This window comes from Lissotriton helveticus, chromosome 7 (assembly GCF_964261635.1).
Source record: "Lissotriton helveticus chromosome 7, aLisHel1.1, whole genome shotgun sequence".
Classification (NCBI taxonomy): domain Eukaryota; kingdom Metazoa; phylum Chordata; class Amphibia; order Caudata; family Salamandridae; genus Lissotriton; species Lissotriton helveticus.
The window spans coordinates 1,437,317,181-1,437,338,588 of record NC_136068.1 but is presented as its reverse complement, the minus strand read 5'-3'; the positions used below and the strand labels follow the sequence as shown (position 1 = coordinate 1,437,338,588).

Genomic DNA, 21,408 nt, shown 5'->3' with positions numbered 1-21,408 from the left:
CAAAGGATGTTTCCCCTCTCCTAACAGCCTCTGGATGTGAGGAGCATGTGTGCTTGTTCGACTGGATGGCATATCTTTTTACTATGGAAGGTTCAGACAACATACTGGAGTTTATTGCATTCCGCTTTTCCCTGGACATTTCGGCCTTTGAAGAGTCGCTGTGAATGGATATGTTTTTGGGTAACCAGTTGGCTATTTTTTAAATGTGAAAAGTTTTTTTTTGGGGTCCATAAATATTCTAATTTGGATACTACTATGAAGCTTTGCCTCCGCTTACCTCTGATTTTAGTTTTAGCCCAGTGCTAACGACCTGTCCAAGGAGAGGGTGTCACATGGGCCATGGGGACTTTGTCATTTTCTCTACATTAGCATGACCACACTGCAGCTTGCCTGCTACTTTGCACACACTACTACACAACTTTATTTTTGCAATACTTTTTATGCCGGTTTTCACATGAGAACTCATCGCTGTGTTCACTCTTTGCAAGTTCCTGGGATTTTGACTGAACGTTGAATACAAGGTCGAACAACAATGCCCCTTGTTATTTTGTTCTGGCAAGGCCTTAGCCCTTAGACACAATATACTGATACAGCTGTTGTTTGGACAACATACTTTGGTCTTATTAGAATACATGAAAAGGTAGCACTCACTTGGAGAGGGACCTTTCCAGAGAGAAGAGCAAGACAGCACCTATGATGTAGATCTACCATAAATAGGCTGAGGTTTGGGGTCTGCTGACAAAGCCCAGAGATCTTCTAATATATATTAATACTGCTTCCTAGCAAGGGGAGGAAGGTTAGGCTCTATTGTCTTTTCATTATGACATCCTCCTTCATGCTATATGGACTAGCTGCTATGCTGACTGTATTTGTACTATGCATTTTCCTGTTTGTTGTGGCACATATACTGCATGTTAGGGCACCTTAGTTAATATACATATTTTAAACTGTTTCATGTCTCTGTCAGATCTTATTGTGGACAAGTACAAGAGTGAGAGTGAAAATGTGTGTCGAGTTCTGGGGTTTCTAACAATTGGTTTCTCTGTGAGTGAGTAGGAGGGCAAGTGAGACACTATAGCTAGTCTGTCTTGGGCTCGTGGGTACTGAGGTAGTAGGATGACTCAGTTCCTATACACCAAGGTCCTATAATCATGTGCATAGTTCTGTGTTTGTGCAGAATCCCTGCAACATGGATCCCAAAGTTTGGTCTGGTACTTATTCACGAGATCTCTGGGTAGCGATTGTGCTTGCGTACAATACCTTCTCACCGGTTGCTGGAGACGTCCGTGGTGGGGTGGCTTAGCCTCCTGTATTTGTAGGGTACCCCTATTTCTATAGGTTTTTTTAACTTGAATTTTAAAAGGTTTTTGACCTGCTGTTTTGATAGTTGTTTTCTTTATAAACACAAAACAGTTCAGGCTGTACTGTTTCCCTGAGGCACTGGGTCAAGACTGATTGAGGTTGTTGTTCTAAGGGATTTGTGGATGGAGGGCAAAGGGATGGTAAATGGGCTCAACCAAGACCCCCCAAACCTCCCCAGAACAGTCCAGAAAGGTTAATTTTCCAATGTTATGGCCAAATATAGGGAGGTGAACTGAAGGTCCTCCCAGAAAAAAGTGAAATGGTTCAAAATTATGAGGGCAACACAAGAACCCAAGGAATCAGTACATGCTTATTATGAGAGTTTAATTTTGAGTTATAGATAGAACAGTGGAATAGAAGTCCCAACTCATGAAGGCCTTTGATGATTCGTTTCAGCTTTTGTGCTTGATTTGCACCCAGAGTTCAGTTTTCAAATATAGCAGAATGTGATTTTCTGGCAGATAAAAGCTGAGGATGAACGTTTGATAAAAGATTTAAGAAAAGGTACATGATGGCACAGACAAGGCTGGTTCCGAGGACTGGAAAAGGTGAGTTATTTATGGCAGATTCGGGTCTTGATTCTGTTCTGAGTATGAATACGGTAGTGCAGGGTGGGGGGGGGGGGTGTTAGTATACTCCAACAGGGAATTTTGTCCCTCAAGGTGACAGAGGTTTTGCTGGTAATTTGAATGTGAATACAAGCATAAGCACTCTGAAAAAGGCCACCTCATGTCATTAATGTAACTAGATATTGGAACCAGGAGTGTAGACTAATTTCTAAGAGTACTTAATGATCCTCAGATGAATTTTCAGTTTCAGAACATGAATGCAATGTCTCAGAAGGAGCTGATGCAGTCTGCAGCCCCTGCCCGTCTGACCACTGTGCAGAACATCAGGAATCAGAGAACATATAGTGCAAAAATGCTACAAGCTCCAATGATTCAGCAAACTAAAGGATTACATTTTCAGCAAAATCCTAGAATTCAGCAGAAACCTTTAATAATTGATGTCCGCTTCCCCCAATTTTATGCTGCTTCCTTAAGCCCCACTGACTTTGCCCTAATGAGTTACAATGATGGTGCCTGAGAATGATTGCATGCTTGGGGCAGTCCTATAGGTAGACCAGAGTGGCTAATATGTAGAAGGTGAAATGAACAGCCACCCAGTTTCTCTTTAGATTGACAAAAGTGTTACCAGTGCCATGGTTTGTTTGATGGAGGTTCCAAACTACCCCTCCATGGAAAATACATTCAAGTTGTAGGCATCGCAAACAAACAAACAAACAAATAACAAATCAAGATTCCGCAAATCTCCCTGTAAAGATTGGCCCTATTGAAAATACTCATTTTTCAAGATGAATTGCAGAATTTTCTGTCCACAGATGGCGTGCCAGTTCATTCTCAAGCGGGAACGCTGACTTCAAAATAAAGCAAAAGTCACAGAAATGATGGATGGAATGAGGAATAAATCAAACACCCTCAGTCAAGGATATTGGGTTAAATCCATCGCTCTTTTGCTCACCATGCCATCCCAGTTTGGACACAGCCATTTGTAAACCAACTTCGACCCTGCTCCTCATGGGAAAAGTCCAGCCCAAACTGCCAAGCCGGGTCCTCCCTAGACCAGAAACAAGCATCCTGGGACCGGTTTTAGGGTAGCACCCCTCATCAGCCAGTCTAGCTTGAATGCAGTGGTGCAGTGAGACAGGTACCCACGTCTGGGCATGCCCGGAGCGATAACGCAAAAGACACACAGATGATAGATGGAATGCGGAACAAATCAAACATTCACCCCCAGTGAAGAGATCTGGGATTGAATCCAATCCAAATTGCATGGTCCTGTGGACGTTATTACACTTCCTTTAGTTCATTAACAGTGTCACATATATCTGGCTGTAAATGTGACCTGTAGATATCTGTAGCATTATTGCATCTGCCACCCTTCGTTTGCCATGATGAAGCAATTAGATATGATTTTGAAAACTTTTTCTTGGGAAGATTGTGAGCTTGTGGGCTCGTCACTTGCTTATCTCCCAACCATGAATATTATTAATGCCCTGTGATAGCAGTACACAGCTTAAGATAATAATGTGTCCACAGCTACAGTAGGAAATGGTCAGATGGGATATAGCAGCCAACCTATTAATGCCCATTATTCTTCATGATCAGAATCCTGACAAAACGTGTATTTCACTTGTGGGTTATATACAATCATAGGATAAAGGCCAAAACTGCAGTCATATCAGTAAAACAGTCCAAATATCCTTATAGTTATATAGTTAGTTGGCCTCAGTGCCCCCGTACTGCACGTTATATACCTCCAAGAGAAGACAAACAATTTACAACACAGCCAACAGAGCTGAGAGGCTTCCAATTGGTGGACTTCACTACACTCCTCATAAAACAATACACCTCTCCTAAAGGCACGAAACCCACTAAACAAACATCCCACAGCTAAACTCGCTTAAACGGATACTGTGGACCCCAGCGAGACAACGTAGTCTATTACCTGGTGCACATACCTCAAGTCGGGCAATACACTTGCCAGTATTTCGCATGACATTGATCAGAAATAGTAAAGATTTCAGACTACACAGCACTAACACCACCAACCGTTGCAACACACAACCAGAAAAGTAAGTATTTGCCACACCCACAGTACTGAAGATTCTACTTAAAAAGAAAATATACTCGTTTTAACAGAGTTTTATATAGCGCTAATTTGACCCGAAGGTATCGGGTATCAGAGGACTTACACGAGCACCAGTGGCGTTACATGAGGACACATTAATTTTTGTTAGGCACGGGGATATTAAGTGATTTGCCCAGAATCACAGGATGGTGTGCATCCTTTCCAAGACTCCAACTGGTTCCCCAGATTTGAGGACGACGCCCTAGCTGTTAGGCCAAATCTTCTCCCCAAGACTTCAGTGTGTATAATGAAATCTGCGATTGCAGAAGATGGAAGTAGCCCATCCCGACAGCATTAGGAGGCCATACTAAAAATGGCAATACAGCACTATCCAAACTTTGTTCAGGTAACAAGTGTTACTTTTACACACACTGTTTTAATCAAATTTTGCAGTTTTCAGCTATTAAAACTCTATGTTTGGGGAAAGGGTGGCAAACCCATACATTTCTAATAAGCAGATTGCCTAACAAATATTGTCTCACCTTAGCCTCAAGGAGTTTCTGCACGTTATGCAGAGAGACATAGCTATGAATGCAGCAGTGAGGCTGCGGCCCAGAGGTATAACCTGACCTTTTGTAGTGGTTACGTATTTTGTAATCCAGAATGTGTATATGTTAGGCAATGTAGAATGTATTTCTTTGATTGTATGGAGTCTTCTGATGTCTTGGGTTCGACAGGCTTCTTCAGTTGCTTGTCGGACTCCGGGCTGAAGAGGCACTCCTCCTGTGGTTGGAACGGATATAATAAATATACCTAAATCTATGCATTGCGGTTTCCCTGGATTATTGCAACATTTGTCTTCTACATATTGGCGACAATCGGGATTTGGTCCAACCACCGACCCACGCAGCAAAAAGAAATCAATTTTAAATTTGGATTTACAGATTCGAGGCAATTTTATATGTGCCTAAGAACAACTTTACGGCGGTTGATGGCATTTATTTTCAGATGGGGTGATTTGCACGTCTTTTCAGTATCCTGCGACTCTGTGTTTATCTACAGTAAAGTTGCAGTGGGTTTAAGTTAAGCGTGCTGGGAGTTCGCCCATTTGGATTTGATTAATTTATGCTGGAGTCAGGTCATCTGTCGTGGTTTTGAATTGCCGTAAGAAATTTCATTTGGACTGAGTATTTCCTGCGTGTTATCGCTTTAGATAACTTCGAAACTCAAGTTGTTTGGTTTCGGATATTCGATCATTCGGAAGAGTTGTTTGAATGAAGCGCCTTACCTGCCAGATTCATGACGTTTTGTTGAAGTTCTAATTGCAATCTAACTGAGGATCTTTATTCGAACTTTAAAAGGATTCTACTACGTCATTTCATCTTCCGCTCCTGTTCTACGGCGAAGGCAATCACGCATCATGAGCCATCCGGCTGTGCGTGAAGAAACGTGACTCCATTTTGGATTCATTTCGGAACTATCCAGAAGCCTCGAATGTGTTTGCGTTATTCATTTTTATTTAAGTAACTAATTATATAATACAAGTTATTGTAATGTCTGACTAGAGATGCTGTCTGTGTTTTAATGCTTTTGACTTCACAGGAGTTATTGCTTTAAAGTAAGACATTTTATTTCCTCATACTTAACTCAAGAGGGGTTGGTTTATACAGATTACTTAGTGAATATTTATTTGTTATTATTTTTATTCTTTTTGGAAATGTCTTCAGTAAGAGAGGTCACACAGCCACCTCCTTTTTTAGAAAAAACAGGAAAACCAGTGTTGGTATGGTCCCAATGGTTTGGTTTATTTGAAAACCATATAGTAGCTATCGATGCTGCTGACTATTCTCCCCCTCGTAAATTCGCTTTGTTATTTGGCAGTTTGGGTTTGGCTGCTCAACGTATTTTTAACAGTTTAATACCTATTCCTCCTCCTTCAGGACAATCAGGGGATAGACAATGGAATGTGTATGATGAAGCGATTGCAAGACTAAAAAAGCAATTTGAAGAATCACCTAACATTATGTTAGAAAGGCATACATTTTATAAAAGAAAGCAGAAAGAGGATGAAAAGATTGAAGAATATATTTCTGCGTTGAGAGTCTTGGCAATTTCATGTGATTTTGGTCCACTTCTTGACAACTATATACAAGATCAATTTGTTTTTAATTGTGCTTCTCCTAAAGTTAAGGAGAGGATTCTCAGTTGTAAAAATCCTTCTTTGTCTGAAGTTATAGATTTAAGTGTCAGTATTGAAAGATCTATAATTTCTACAAAGGCGATGATGGTGGATTCCTCTCCTAAGGTGAATATGGTCGCTGAGGAAATGGTGGAGGAGGGGTTGTATGCTATTGGAGGGAAGGAAAAGTGGGTGAGCAAGCCAAGCCAAACCAAATCAAACAGAGCTATTGCTTTAGGTGTGGATCTAAATTTCACATTGGGAATTTTAAAGGCTGTCCAGCTGTGAATAAGCGCTGCTCCATTTGTAGAAAAATTGGGCATTTCCAGAAGGTTTGTAGGTTTCAAAAGAAACCAGTAAAGGTTAACTAAGTTGATATGGATGATTGTTCGGAGTCCTTTGACAATCTTTTGTTGATGTTGGATTCAGAAGAAGAAACAATCTTTATCAAGGGGTCTTTATGTGATGCTACTATTAATGACACTGATATTCAAGTAATGGCGGATTCTGGATCGCCTATCACTATCCTTCGGGATACCACTTTTCATGAGAAGTAGGGAAGAAATGTAAACTTGATACAAACTGATGTAAATCCCAAAGCATTTGGGGAGAAAGATATTGACATGTTGGGGTTCTTTATGGGAAATTTACAAGTACTAAAAAGGTCAATTGTTACTAAAATCTATGTAGCGATAAAAGGGAATGATATTGTAGGGTGGAAGGACCTAGCGAAAATTGGCTTGTATCTTGTTCCAGGGGATGAGAATCCTATTAAAGTACGTGAGTTTCCTGTTTGTTTTGTGGAGGGTGCAAAAATAGATCGCTTGGACCTTTTAAATGAGTTTTAGAATGTTTTCAGCAATAAGATTGGGTTGGTGAAAGGCGTTGAACACAGGATTAAATTAATTCCTGGGGCAACACCAGTGACTCATAAAGATCTGAGCTTAAAAAGATGCTAGAGGATTTGTGTGAGCATAAAATTATTGAGCCTTCTGAGTCCTCTCAATAGGTCGACCCCATTGTCGTGGCCCGAAAAAAGAATAATGAGATCAGATTATGTGCGGACCTTAGAGGTCTTAATAAAAATATCAAAGTGGACTGTCATCCACTTCCTAAGATTTACGGCAGCCAGCGTCTTTCAAAGGCTTATGGATTCATTGTTCAAACACCTGGTGGGAGTCCAAGCCTACTTGGATGACATTTTGATTTTTGCTAAAACGATAGACGAACATAATATTCTGTTGAGGAAAGTTCTATCTATTCTTGGTGGAAGAGGAATGACGGTGAGAGAGGATAAGTGCAAGTTGGGTGTGTCAGAGTTGGAGTATTTAGGGCACACAATTTCAGAATCCGGTATCAGACCAAAATTCTCTGTGGTGAGAGCACTTAAAGAGGCTAAACCACCAGGGGATAAGGATTCTCTATGCTCATTTTTGGGGTTAGCTGAGTATTATGCCAGGTTTGTTGTTAACTATGCTCAAATGGTTGAACCTCTCCGCATATTACTTAAAAAGGGTCAAAAATTTGTTTGGCCCAAAGATTTGGATGAATCCTTTGCTAAGGTCAAGGAGTTAATCATTTTAGCACAAGCTCTTCACGCTTTTAGAGATGATTGCACTTCTATTATTTCTGTGGACGCGAGCATGAAGGGTTTAGGAGCATTTTTAAGTCAACAGGTGGACGGGAAAGAGCAAACAGTGGCTTTTGCTTCTAGATCACTGAAACAATTTGAACGGTACTATAGTACAATTGAGAGGGAGGCGTTGGCCTGTGTTTGGGCGGCACAAAAATGTAAAATGTACATCTGGGGTCGTAGATTGGTGATGTTGTCAGATCATAAACCACTTTCTTTTATTTTTAGCAAAGTGACTGGAAACAATAACTTGTCCCCAAGATTAACCAGACTTGTGTCTAAACTTCAGGAATTCAATTTTGAATTGAGGCACATTTCTGGAGGAAAAAATCTCAGGGCAGGATGTTAATGGATAAAGACGATGAGGACGATTTAGTGGAGGAGGACGTGGAGTGCGTGACTGAGGTTGATGCTATTGAGGAATGGAACTCGTCGATTTCGGAGAAGGATTGGAAGGAAGCTAGTTTGAAAGATTTTATGTTGTCTCAAGCTTTGGAATTTTCTTCTAAAGTTTGGCCTGATGTGAGAAATTTATCTGGTGAATTGAAAATTATTTCTCAGGTAGCAGAGGAACTTTCTGTGAAGGATGGCATTTTGTTAAGAGGGGATACATTTGTTCCACCAAGTGGTTTGAGGAATGTTATTGTGAGGTTAGCTCACAAAGGTCACTTGGGTGTGACAAAAACTGGTATGAGAATTAAGTCTCATTACTGGTGGCCTGGCATTGATGCACAGGTTAGGGCATTAGTGGATAATTGTGAAGAATGTTTAATGTCGGATAAACATTGGAAAACGCATGATTCTCCTTTGCAACCTACTCAATTTCCGGGGGTAGCGTGGGAAAAAGTAGGTCTGGACTTCTCTGGCCCATATAATATTTTGCCTGATGGAAAGAGGTATTCTATTTTGGCTATAGACTACTTTTCTAAGTGGATGTATTATAAATTTGTGGATGCTCCAAATTCAGATAATACTATCTCATTTTTAGAAAGAGTGTTTTTGCTGGAAGGGGCCCCTCAAGTGCTAGTAACGGATAATGGTACTCATTTTATATCTGATAAGATGCGTACATTTCTGGAGTTACAAGATATCAAACAACTTAAGGTGGCTCTTTATTCCCCTTCCTCCAATGGTTTGGTGGAACGTGGGAATAAAATCTTGAAGGAAGGTATTCAAACTGCGATAGCTTCAGGTTTGGACGTGAGTACATTTCTCGAAAAAAAAGTTTGGAATTATAATACTTCGCCACATTGTACAACTCAGGTTACACCGTTTGAATTGGCTAAGTAAAAAAAATTCTAATCTGAAGGGGTGTGTATCAGAGGAACTTAATTATGCAATTAGGCATAAACAAGATGTAATGAAGAAGAATTGTGATAGAACTAAGAGGGTGAAGGATGTACAAATATTCATTGGTGACAGGGTAATGATTAAAAAACCTTTCAGAGTATCCAAGGGAAATTCAATTTTTACAAATCCTGTACAGGTGGTTAAAGTTAGTAAAGGAGCAATGTTCTTGGGGGAGAAAGGTTGGTGGAATGTAAGACAACTGGTAAAACTGTCTGAAAATCAAGCTACTATAATCAGTAAGGAGAAAAGTAATTTAATCCAGGAAGAGTGTGGTTGGATGCATTGGTTACAGCAAGATGTTAAGGACAGTGCTCATTCTCATGATAATGTGGATACTTCATCTTATAGTGTTGATAATGCTTCCATTCCTTCTTGCAGTCGTAGCGGTAGAATCAGAAAAGCTCCCGCATGATACAATGAATTTATTTCATATTAATGTTTGTTCTTTGTTTTTATGTAAAGGGGAAGGTGATGTAGTGGTTACGTGTTTTGTAATCCGGAATGTGTATATGTCATGCAATGTAGAATGTATTTCTTTGATTGTATGGAGTCTTCTGATGTCTTGGGTTCGACGGGGTTCTTCAGTTGCTTGTCGGACTCCGGGCTGAAGAGGCACTCCTCCTGTGGTTGGAACGGATATAATAAATATACCCAAATCTATGCATTGCGGTTTCCCTGGATTATTGCAACATTTGTCTTCTACACCTTTGTACCCAATTGTAGCTGTGCTGCACTACCTCACTGATGCGCAGGACCCCGTTGTCATTGTGTGCATTATGACCCTTTGCTACACTACTGAATGTAAATGTACGTTTTATCCTCAGTCAGTGCCGCTCTTACAAATATGGTGATGAGATAAGGCACAAGGTAGGCACCTTTAACAATAGTAATACTATTCTCTGCATTATCTCTCATTCTAATTATTGATCTTTGAGTGGCACATTGGTTACTTCAAAAACTGTGGCCATCGGTCAAGGTGAAGAAAACTAAGACACCCCCTTTCTGAATTCCAAGAGTGAGTGGTGACCTGAACCCTTCACAGTTCGTGACAGTTAATAGTTCATAATATTTGTGACTGTATTCCTAGTAGCAATTCATATATTATTAGGCTACTAGAGGGTACCCATCAAAGATCGACAAGAGCTTAACGTGTGTGTAGGTGTCCAGTGTAGGTCCAGCAGGGACACAACTTTTATTTATTCAGAGGTTGGTGAATTGGGTAGTATTAAATTAGGTAACATTAACATCTATATTTCACAGTGCTTAGAAATGGCATAAGTGCGTTAGAAAGCCTAATCTTTCAAATGTTATCATTAAATAAAATATGCATAGTCTGTGGTTGTCCTGAGAACCTGGCACGGCTCCGGTCCTCAGACCTCAAAGTCTGGCATGGCTCTGAACCTTCTGGCCCTACACCAGCCATCACGAAAATCCAGTGTATTTTAGTTTTAAAACTATTTTTTCTGATCTACTTTGGGTGTTTTCGATACTGCCATGATCTGAGTGTTTATGAACATGAAACATTTCTGCACATTGTTGAAGAATATATTTCTGAACCTGCACTATATAATTGCCATGCATTGAACTTGACCCGAAGGTTTCGGGTATCAGAGCGCCTTACATAGCACCAGTTGCATTACATGAGGACACATTCATTTTTGTTAGGCATGGGGAGATTAAGTGATTTGCTCAGAATCACAGGATGTTCAGCGTCATTGCCGAGACTCCAACACGGTTCCCCAGATTCGAGGTCGACAGTCCTAACAGTTAGGCCACCTCCTCTCCCCTTGACATCAACTTGCAGTTCAAGCTTTGAACTCTTACAATGCCGGGTCATGTTTGCGCTTTATAAAACTTTCCAAACAAACAAACAAGCAAGTACCCCTGGTCAGGTGCTGGGGAGCTAAGGGTCAGCAGCAGGGGGGACAGCAGGGGCCGGTAGGGAGTTTTCGGTCAGGGACCTTACAGCAATCTGGGGATGGTAGAGGGATCGAGGGGTCTGGGCCAAAGGGCTCGTACTCCAGCTAGAGTAGACCATCTGGTAGCAGCTCTACAGGGCAGGCAGGGGCGGATTGGCAAGGCGGGCATTCGGTGCCTCAGTGCCCTCTGTGGGCCGTTTTTTTCTCCCCTGTCCCAGTCCACAGAGAGTGGACTAGGAAAAGGGGAGAAAAAAAACGGCCCACAGAGTGCACGGAGACAGACAGAGAAAATGAAAGCAGCCTCGCTGTGCGGCCGGACAGCGATTGTCAGATGTGTGGCCTCTCCTTCACCCCTGCCCTGCCAAGCAATCAAGCTGAGGCTGGGCTGGGGAGGGGTGATTGTTTGCAAGAATCGGCCTCCCTGGGGGCCAGGTGTTTCTCAGGCCTTTGAGCCATTTTCACCTCGGCCCCCCTGGGGCCCATGCAGCCAAGAAACGGTGTTAGTCTTAACACCTCGCCCACAGCCCTTCACATTCAGGGCATAGTGGGCGAGGAAGAATGGGTCTTGCTGTGGGGGCCAGGTGATGTTTGGAATTATTTTATTTTATTTATGCGATTTTATATAGCGCGGACTTTACCCGAAGGTGTCAGAGCGCTTCACACTAGGAACAGCAATAATACATGAGGAGAAAAATTACAAGTGGACAAATTACAAAAGCAAACGTTAAGTTACATGAATCAAAAGTGACAATAGTGAGCAACCAAAATACATGAGGTAGCAATCGGTACATTACAGGAGGAAAAAGTGATATGTGTGCAGGTTACATAAGCGTACAAAGTACAAGTAGAGGTATAATACTGCAATAAATGGCAGACACTCCAGCACAAGAACAAACGTTACGTAGGCCATGGTGGCACTTGTGCAAGTATCTAAAGCAAACAAAAGTGAGAGGTAGCATACAGCGTGATACCAGAGAAAAGTGACGTGTGCAAGTTACAAAAGGGTACCATACACAGGTACAAGGGTAATACTACAGTAAATGGTAAACACTCAAACTGCCAGAACACACTGGGAAGGCACTTCCCATGCTCCAGCTTCACCTCAACCTTCCCCCTGGCTACCTGGCTACCTTGGATGACCCAGAAAGCTGTGTTTTGTGCTCCCCTGCCAGGACATTTTCCTGAGGCCTGGAGGGCTGATTAATTTACTAATTGCAGGGGCTTTACCTCTGTTTATGTGCTCCTGAGCTGAAGGTCTGGGGAGGGCTAAGTAGGTTAGTAATAGCAGGGGCTTTGCTGCCTTTCAGGTGCTCCTGTGCTGGAGGGCTGGAATAATTTTGTGACAGAAAGGGGCCTTGCTATTTTTTTTAGTTGCTCAGCATGTAGGCCATTGTCACCTTGGCCCTGTGTCCTGTGCAAGAACAGTATCCTCCCACTTTCATTCCTTGTCTGTGCAAATGGTGTTTCATGAAAGGGCACGCCCCTTGAATGTGGGCCACGCCCCTTAAATATGGGCCACGCCTCTTGAATGTGGGCCACTTTTTTCGTCAGTGCCCGGGCCGAATTGTGATCCCAATCCGACCCTGATGGCAGGGCTGCTGATCGTTTGCGGGCGGGGTTTCTGGAGGGGTTTCGGCTGGGCTACAAGGGGCCACGGGTCCGGACGTGGGCTGACAATTTGAGGTAAGCCAAGGAGCACGCTGAGGTGGTGCGGGGCAAGCTGGATAAGGAAGTGGGTGAGGGCCGCGTGGTTGGGCCCCCTTTGAAGACTGACAATTTGAGGTATGCCAAGGAGCACCCAGAGGTGGTGCGGGGCAAGCTGGATAAGGAGGTGGGTGAGGGCCACATGGCTGGGCCTCCTTTTTGCAGACTGACAATTTGAGGTATGCCAAGAAGCGCCCTGAGGTGGTGCGGGGCAAGCTGGATAAGGAAGTGGGTGAGGGCCGCATGGTTGGGCCCCTTTAAAGACTGACAATTTGAGGTATGCCAGGGAGCACCCGGAGGTGGTGCACGGCAAGCCGGATAAGGAAGTGGGTGAGGGCCACATGGTTGGGCCCCTTTGCAGACTGACAATTTGAGGTATGCCAAGGAGCACCTTGAGGTGGTGCGGGCAAGCTGGATAAGGAAGTGGGTGAGGGCCGCATGGTCGGGCCCCTTTGAAGAATGGCCGTTGGTGGATTTGATGATGTCCAAAAGAAGCAAAAGAAGCAAAAGGGATGGTTTCGCCTCATTCACCATTTGTCGTGGCCCGAAGTTGGCTGTACATGACTACATTGATGAGCGGGAGAAAGAAAAAAAAAAGGGACCATGGGGTCATGTTCCTCTGTTGACACAGCCATGTGCGTAGCGGTGACCATGGGCGCAACAGCGAGGATGCCAAGGTGCGACATCAAGTCGGCTTTCCGGCTGCTTTCAGTCCACCCAGACGATTGGGGCTTACTGGGGATCCAGTTAACGGCCGCTGGTACGGGGACAAAGCGTTGCCGATGGGCTGCTCGATGTATTGCACGTGGTTCGAATGCTTCAGTACGTTCCTACAAGGGTTTGTTCACGGAACGGACAGGTCACCAGGGAGTAACGCACTACATGGATAATTTTTTCTTGGCCGGCACCCCAGGCTCCGCGGACTGCCAGGTTGTGCTAGTCAGTTTTCAGAAGATCATGGGGGAGTTAGGCATGCCATTGGCACCGGAGAAGACAGTGGGGGTCGTGAACGGCACTGTCATTCTTGGGTAGGTCGCTGGACTCGGGGGCAATGGAGGCCCGTTTACCAGCAGGGGAGAAGCAGCAAATGTTGGGGCTGCTGGAAGTTATGTTGGGACGGCACAAAGTCACGGTCTTGGAAATATAGGTGCTGTTGGGTCACCTCAATTTTGCTTGCAGAGCGGTGCGAATGGGGTGGATTTTCTGTCTGGGATTGGGCAGGGCTTTGGCCGGGAGGAGGCTACTGCGTCATCATGTGCTGCTGTCCACAGCTCTTTTGGAGGTCCGGCGGATGTGGCAGTTTCTTGTTGCAGAACTTTAATGGGATCCCCATGCAGGGGGTATGACCTTGGCTGGGATGTCCAAATCTCTTCGGACGTAGCGGGGAGCAACGGCTTCGGGCTGTGCGGGCAAAGGACTTGGGGTGTAGAGAAGTGGCTCCCTGAGTGGACGGGGGTTGGTATGAGCATTGCGTTCTGGAGTTATTCCCTTTGGTGGCGGCGATCCCTCTTCGGGGTGACTTGTTGGCCCACAAACGAGGACTTTCCGTCTGGATAACATGGCTGTGGTGGTGGTGGTGAATCGGCAGTCGGTTAGGGATGCCCTGGTGCCGAAGTTGCTGCGAGTGTTTGTGCTGAGCTGCTGGCGGCATGTTATTGCTTTTTACGCACGTGCCCGGGGTTGATGATGATAGCCAATGCTTTGTCTCGTTCACTGTGGGGGAGATTCAGTGGGTTAGTTTCAGGCATGCGGATGGGCGTGCGGCTACGGCTCGCAGCTCCTGGCTATATTGCAGAAGGTTTTAGCCCTGCTGGGTTGGGACGGGAGGAGCTATGGCCGCATTCCTTTCGGATCGGCGTGGCATCGGAGGCACGCAGTCGAGGGTGGGGGCGAGCGGACATCATGCGTTGGGGCAGGTGGTCGTCCGACTCCTACAGGCGCTATGTGCACCTCGCTTCTGGCCAATGATGGCGCGGTTGTGTATTTTACTCCTGTACTTACTCATTGTTTTTCGTTTCAGGTTCGGCGGCGGGTCCCCTCGCCAGGGATAGGTAAGCGTGGATCATGGGCCATTCATTTGTAAAACGGGCCCAGGTGCAGACCCGTGCCAGTTACTTTGAAGAGAACCTTGGGTGTAATTCTAATGTTTTTAATGTGTTTTGGAAAGGAAAAGGGGGAATGCTTTGGAGGAAACTGTGGCGACGCTTAACGGGATGTTGGTGGCGGGTAGGTGTCCTGATGTCTTGGTCCTCCATTTAGGGGAGAATGACATGGTCAGAGAGGCGGGACTGGTGGTGAGGAGGGTCATGAAGAGGGAGTTGGAGGAGATTAAGAGGCAACGGTCAGGGTGCACAGTGGTCTGGACAGGGTTTGTTCCGTGTCGGGTGTGGAGGGGTGCAGTGCACCCTAGAGCAGTGGATAAGGCCAGGAGGAAGGTGATTGTGGAGATGGTGAGGTTTTCTCGGCATTTAAGTTTTTAAAGACTATGGCTCAAGGACATTCGTAATGAGGCGCCGGAATGATGCAGGGGCGACGGAGCGCACCTTTCACGGCTGGGTAGGGATCTGTATTTATGGGAGTTGCGAGGAGAGCTGGCCAGGCTGCTGTGAGTGCACAAATCTTGAGGGGATAGATTCGCTCGGCAGATAGATGGCGAGGGAGGGCAGCGGGTTAGGGCTAGGGGTATGGGAGCAGAAAAAGGGGGAGGCGGTGTATTCGCCTACCCTCCCGCCTTTTCCTGGGTGGCGGAGTTGTTTTGAAGTTGGCCAAGTTTGGCTGGAGTTTGGTACTTTATGGTTAAGTTGGGGGAGTTGGTGAACAGGAGCGGGGAAAGGTTAAGCAGGTTGGAAGTTTACATTAGAGGTTCATTAGTTACAGTTGCAGGAAGGCAGGTAGGATTGTAGGCATGGGAGGATAGGAGTTTTTAAATGCTATGTGATAAGATTGTGTAATTTTTAAGGTATTGAAATGTATGCATTGTATGTTGCAGGGTGGGGGTTTTATCATGTGGGGATCGTAGGGGTGGGGGGGGAGGAAAGGCAAGGGGTCAGGTAATTTGATGTTTAGAGAGGTTTTAGTTTTGTAAGGCAAGTGCCAGTTTAAACAAAATTGTGATATGCACCTGTTTCAATAAAGCGGCCTTTTACACACACAAATGGTTGTCGGTGTGGCTTGCCCCCTCATCCCTCCCAAGGGGGTGTTGGGGGGCAGCCGAGCACCGTGAGGTCTGCCCCCGGGCAGATTGGGAGGGGGTTGGGGGCCAGACGGGCGCAGCCATTTTGTGCCTTTGGGATGCTTTGGGAATAGCCCAAATGCAGCCCAATGTGTAAAAATAGCCCAAGGCTACTTTAAGGTTTTTTTGGCGCCCCCCCCCAGCTACCATTTTAGGTTCTGCTGACCTGGTGGCTGGGAGCACTGTAGTTCAGGAATTTTTGTCCCCGCCCTCCCTCCCTGGATTTTGGGGTTCTTTTGGGGAGGATGTTAAGGTAGGTTTTTTGCAGTAGGGGCCGTTTTGGGACAGATGCATAGGGGTTTTTCTATTGTTATGGTGCTGTCGCTTGGAACAGGTGCAGGCGGAGTTGTTTTTGAAGTTGGCCAAGTTTGGCTGGAGTTTGGTAGTTTATGGTTAAGTTGGGGGGGGTTGGTGAACATGAGCGGGGAAAGGTTAAGCAGGTTGGAAGTTTACATTAGAGGTTTGTTAGTTACAGTTGCAGGAGGCAGGTAGGATTGTAGGTCATGGGAGGGTAGGAGTTTTTAAATGCTATGTGATAAGATTGTGTAATATTTAAGGTATTGAAATGCATGCATTATATGTTGCAGGGTGGGGGTTTTATCATGTGGGGATCGTAGGGGTGAGGGGAGGAAAGGCAAGGGGTCAGGTAATTTGATGTTTAGAGAGGTTTTAGTTTTGTAAGGCAAAGTGCCAGTCTAAATAAAATTGTGATATGCACCCGTTTCAATAAAGCGGCCTTTTACACACACAAATGGTTGTCGGTGTGGCTTTTCCCCTCATCCCTCCCAATTGCCATTGCGCATTGGAGACTGGAGTAGGCGACTGGAATGCAGTGGGTCTGCCTCCACCTCGTCGCCACTGTGGTGCGGCGCTCTAGCGGGATTAACCAGTGCAGACGTGGCTGCTGCACATAAACTTGGAAGTAGGGTGCGCTTTTAACTCTCTATGCCTGTGTTCATATGGCCGGAGTCTCCCCTTTTTATTAACTCACCCTTGGGCCTCTAACGTGAGGTCGGGGTGTGCGCAGGTGTCTGCGTCACGTCGCCGGGCATAACCCTGCGCCGTACTACAGGCATCTCATCCACGTACATACCAACATTTTAGATTAGGAAAGTGGGAGATTAAAAAATAAAAACAATCGGGAGAATGTTTCTCTTGAAGCAGAGGCAATTTCGGGCTTGAGAGAGCCAATTTTAATCGAGACATTTTTGGCTTTAAAAACCCGGAGTGTCCCTCTCTGAATCAGGTCTATTAGCAGGTCTGCAGCCACACAATCTAAGGCAATGAAAAGAGTTTAACACACTCTTTGAACACTGACTAAATTTTGCCTCCTTATTGTCCGAACTATGTATGTGCATAAACAAAATTCCTGAATTTGATAAAGGTATTTTGGTTTAATTACATTAAATTGCATGTCCGCCTGTGACTGCAACCCAGTTTGAATATACTTAAGATTGCTAACGCACTGTAAAACTTTCTGATTAAATAGTGGGATATTATTAATTAAAACTGAAAATAAACGACTTTCTCACAAGCACAACTGAAAAATAAAGAGCAAATATGAAGAAAACGTGACCTCGATGTGAGCCCACAATATAAATTCCAATTGAATGTGATGTGTGTAACGAGACATCTTCAAATAGACACATCCAATTTCTTTGTACAGGTCCTACCAGCTGTGAGCGAAAGTGAAAACAGTGAGGCTGGTCAACAGTATGGCGCTCTCTGCTTGCACGGTTTCTTGCCAAAAGATCATTCTAGTGATTTTTTTGTCTTCGCCATCTAAGTCCTTTTTCTATGGTCATGCATTAGGCACGCTCCTAGCTCTGTTTTGTAGAGATGCAGCAATCCGTTGTACGCATGTCCGCCGTAAGAGGGTACTTTCGGGGGGGCAGGCATGCGTGATGTAAACCTACTGCTCCCCGTTCCTGCCGAGATGTATTCCAGCCTCATTCACTCTTCTTAAAGGGACAAACACCCTGACCGCAGTGTTCTGGTTGTTGACACAGGAGCACCCCGTACGATTGAGCTGCTGCAGGCCACGTGTCACCTAGAAGATGAGAGAGAGCCTATGAACGCCTGGCAGGGAGCGGGTGGTGTGCGAAAGACCCTGCTCCCCCGCAGCGAGACTGAGCTGTAGAAGACTTGTGAGCAGACGACATTTCTCTACCACTAAGGAGGGCTGTGTGATGTAGAAGATAGTGATCCGCAACAGAGAGAACTGTGATTCAAAAATATATTTGCTAGGTTAAATCATGTCCCCACCAAGGCGACACTGAATTAAGACTCGCAACTCTTCAAGAGGCCGGGCTGCACGAAAGTCTGTTCTACTACGCTGTATGAGGATACACGAAGCAGAGGAAGGGTCTCTTCTACTCGTCGCGTAACTAGCACCAGCATGGGCATTGTGAGTTGTTTTTTATACTCAAGCGCCTGCCATGAAGTAATTATCTCTAACAGCAGGACTGTACACAAGTAGTCTCTTTACTCCAAGGAGAGTGTCTGAAGTTGCAGAAAAATACCTGCTTTGCCACGATGGAGTGTGCCCTGCATATTATCATGCTACACCAGCAGAGGGGCTGCTTCTAGAAACCTCTTTCATTGGTGTGTGGAGGGAGTAGAGCAACCAGCCTTCTGTGTTAAATTACAAATATATGCGTTTCATGCGTACTACTAGTGCGTTTTTAGGTCTCGCGACCTGTCAATGCGCATGCGCATTGAGCGGAGCGAGACTATAGGGGCTTAAACAGACTTTAACTAACTGGCGATTTGATGCTGTGCCCGTGCGCTTTTAGGTCAATTCGCAAGCGCATTGACCTAAAATGCGCGTGCACAGCATCAAATTGCCAGCCAACTGTTCCCCTGCAGCTCTTGCCGCTCCGCCCCACAAGCTTCCCCCAGCGTGCGCTCTGGCTCAGCTGAGCCGCACTCCTCCCACACCTTTGAAGTGAAGCTTCACTTCAAAGACCCCTGCTGCTTCACACTTTATCCAGGCGTGTCGCATTTCTCCTCCCCCCTCCCCACAGCAATGCCGGCCGTACTTTCACTTTGACGGCCGCAGGCCGTCTCTCGTGTTTCTCCTCCCCCCTCCCAGTGTTTTTTTTTTTTAACTTGTTTTACTTGCGGTGTGACACAGTGCCTTCTAATTGCTGGGTGAGCTTACACTCAAAAACTTGCACTTTGACGACCGCAGGCCGTCTCTCGTGTTTCTCCTCCCCCCTCCCAGTGTTTTTTTTTTTTTAAACTTGTTTTACTTGCCATCATGCATCCCAATCCAAACTTCTGCAGTTGACTGACGTTGTGCGATTCTGTGTAAAGGACTTTATTTCACTATGGCTTCAAGTGTAAAACAACCATTGAAAATGCAATAGGCCTCGCCTTTTATTAAGTTAAAGCCATTTGCTTTGCTAAACAATACCATTAGCTAAGCAAATTACTTTAACTTAATCAAAGGCGAGACCTATTGCATTTTCAATGCTTGTTTAGGAAGGCTCCGAAAGATAGTACATAGCTGCCAAGTTTTCGTATTTGCTATGTTTGTCATTTCTCTATTGTCAAATGTTGGATACACCAATTGACACTTATCTCGTGAGTAATTCAAAACCTCGATCGGTATTTGGCTGCCTCTGTTTTCTGTTATTGTATGCAGATATATAACATAGCAGTGAACATGCTCCTAAACAGGGCATACCTGTTGGGTTCATAGCGCTTGTTAGCAATATTAGATGAGCTTGCAATAACAATGAATTTGTTATGGAAATGTTTTAATTTTAAGGTGTGAATTATGCATTTGTTACGTTTTAGTAGGGTAGGATTGCATCACTCTCGTTTTCCCCTTCAGTCCACCTTGCTCTGCAGTCTCTCTCCCCATAGCACTTAATTTTTCCAAAATTCTCCAGCTGCATGTTACTCGACAGCTCCTTCCTTTTTAGGTCTCGCCCTCGAAACGTATTGTCGCCGAGATGCCTCTCAAGGGAGACAAACCGGGGCACGCGCAGCGATTCGGGTTTGTGGACGCGCATGTCCAGCCCGGAGCCGTGCACATCTCCTGTCCCCCATTCACTCGCAATCATGCGCGCACTCACACAGCCACACTCACGCATGCACACACACGCATGCACACTCACGCAGGCACAATCGCGCGCGCACATACACAGCCACACTCACCCCCCTACAACTAAGCCCCACTCACCCCCCTACAACTAAGCCCCACCCGCCCGCTCCACTCACCGGGCTACAGGCTCCGTCACGCGGGGCTTCCCTCTCATGCATCGGTGGCCTCTGCTCCTCCTACGTGTAGTCTCTTAGCATCAGTCACAGGAGGGCGGCGCTTGAGGCTGGAACTGCGCAGGTGCGTTGACGTACGGTCACGTGAGTCTCCAGTTCCGATGTCTAGATTTAGTATGGACTTTCGTGATTTTCTACAAAGCAGGTCCCAAACATTGCACACATACACACGTTAATTTAAAGCACTCCACGTTTCCTGCTCGAAGCGTTCCCTGTGAGTAAGATCCGTTTGCTTTACTCTGTGATGTACGAGGCGGTGGATGCTAGGTTGCGTTCTGAAAATGTGCCCATACCATTCCTGCGCGTATGGTTCTCCGGGGAACTCTGCAATTCCTTTATAGCTTGAACCAATAGTTAGGCACGCAGAGCAGCCAGACCAACTCAGACACTGCAGCTGCCCTAGTACTGACCCTACTTTAAGATGCACCGCGTACACGCGCATCCCGTACAGTGAATCACAGATTCCGCGCATGCGCGATGACGTCACTCCAGGACCGCCCCAACTGCGGGAGGGGTGAGAAGACACACCCATGTCAAGCGGTGACGCCCACTGCTTGCTGTCCCGAGCCTCCTGTCAGCTGTGCATGTCCTGTCCCCCCCCCCACCACCACAAAGAGACCTCCCTCCCGGGGCATGTGCGAGAGTGACAAGCGGTGGCATCGGGTACGGAGTATCAGGTGATAGACCCCCAAGGGCACGCAGGGGCCGTGCGACCACTGTGGAAGGGCGCCTGGAGCCAGCCTGCGGATTAGCGGCAGCCCCTGCACCGACTCCTGAGAGTTCCTTCAGTGTTCCGTAGTGCACCACAGTAGCAATCCACCTGCCTGGGAGCCTGTGCCCTGCACCTGCGAGCTGAGCCCCCTCGCCACCAGTTTCACGCGCTCCCTTTGCGCTCGGCGTGTGCCCTCTTCACACACAGGACGGTTGGTAATCCTCTGGGAGCAGCAAACCGCGGATCTTCTCGCCTCAGAGGGCGGATGCTGCTGCCCTAGACCTTGGCTCTTGGACCTTGGTTTTCCACCCTTCGCCGCCCCAATGTTGACTCTTTTGAGCCGGACTGCTTTGCGGCCTGCCCGGCTGCGGCTTTGGTGCTGGCCCGGGACTTGCAGAG

At 45.8% G+C, this 21,408-nt stretch overlaps 1 protein-coding gene across 2 annotated transcripts in view; it reads left to right on the top strand.

The window, feature by feature from the left end:
• The first annotated feature begins 17,872 nt into the window (after positions 1-17,872).
• LOC144767458 (zinc finger protein 786-like) overlaps positions 17,873-21,408 on the top strand; it is a 357,248-nt gene continuing 353,712 nt past the window's right edge. For both annotated transcript variants that reach the window (XM_078650884.1, XM_078650882.1), the window contains exon 1: positions 17,873-18,417. In XM_078650884.1, the coding sequence (XP_078507010.1) occupies positions 18,409-18,417 (9 nt within the window). In that variant the 5' untranslated portion in view covers positions 17,873-18,408. The remainder of the gene's footprint in view (positions 18,418-21,408) is intronic.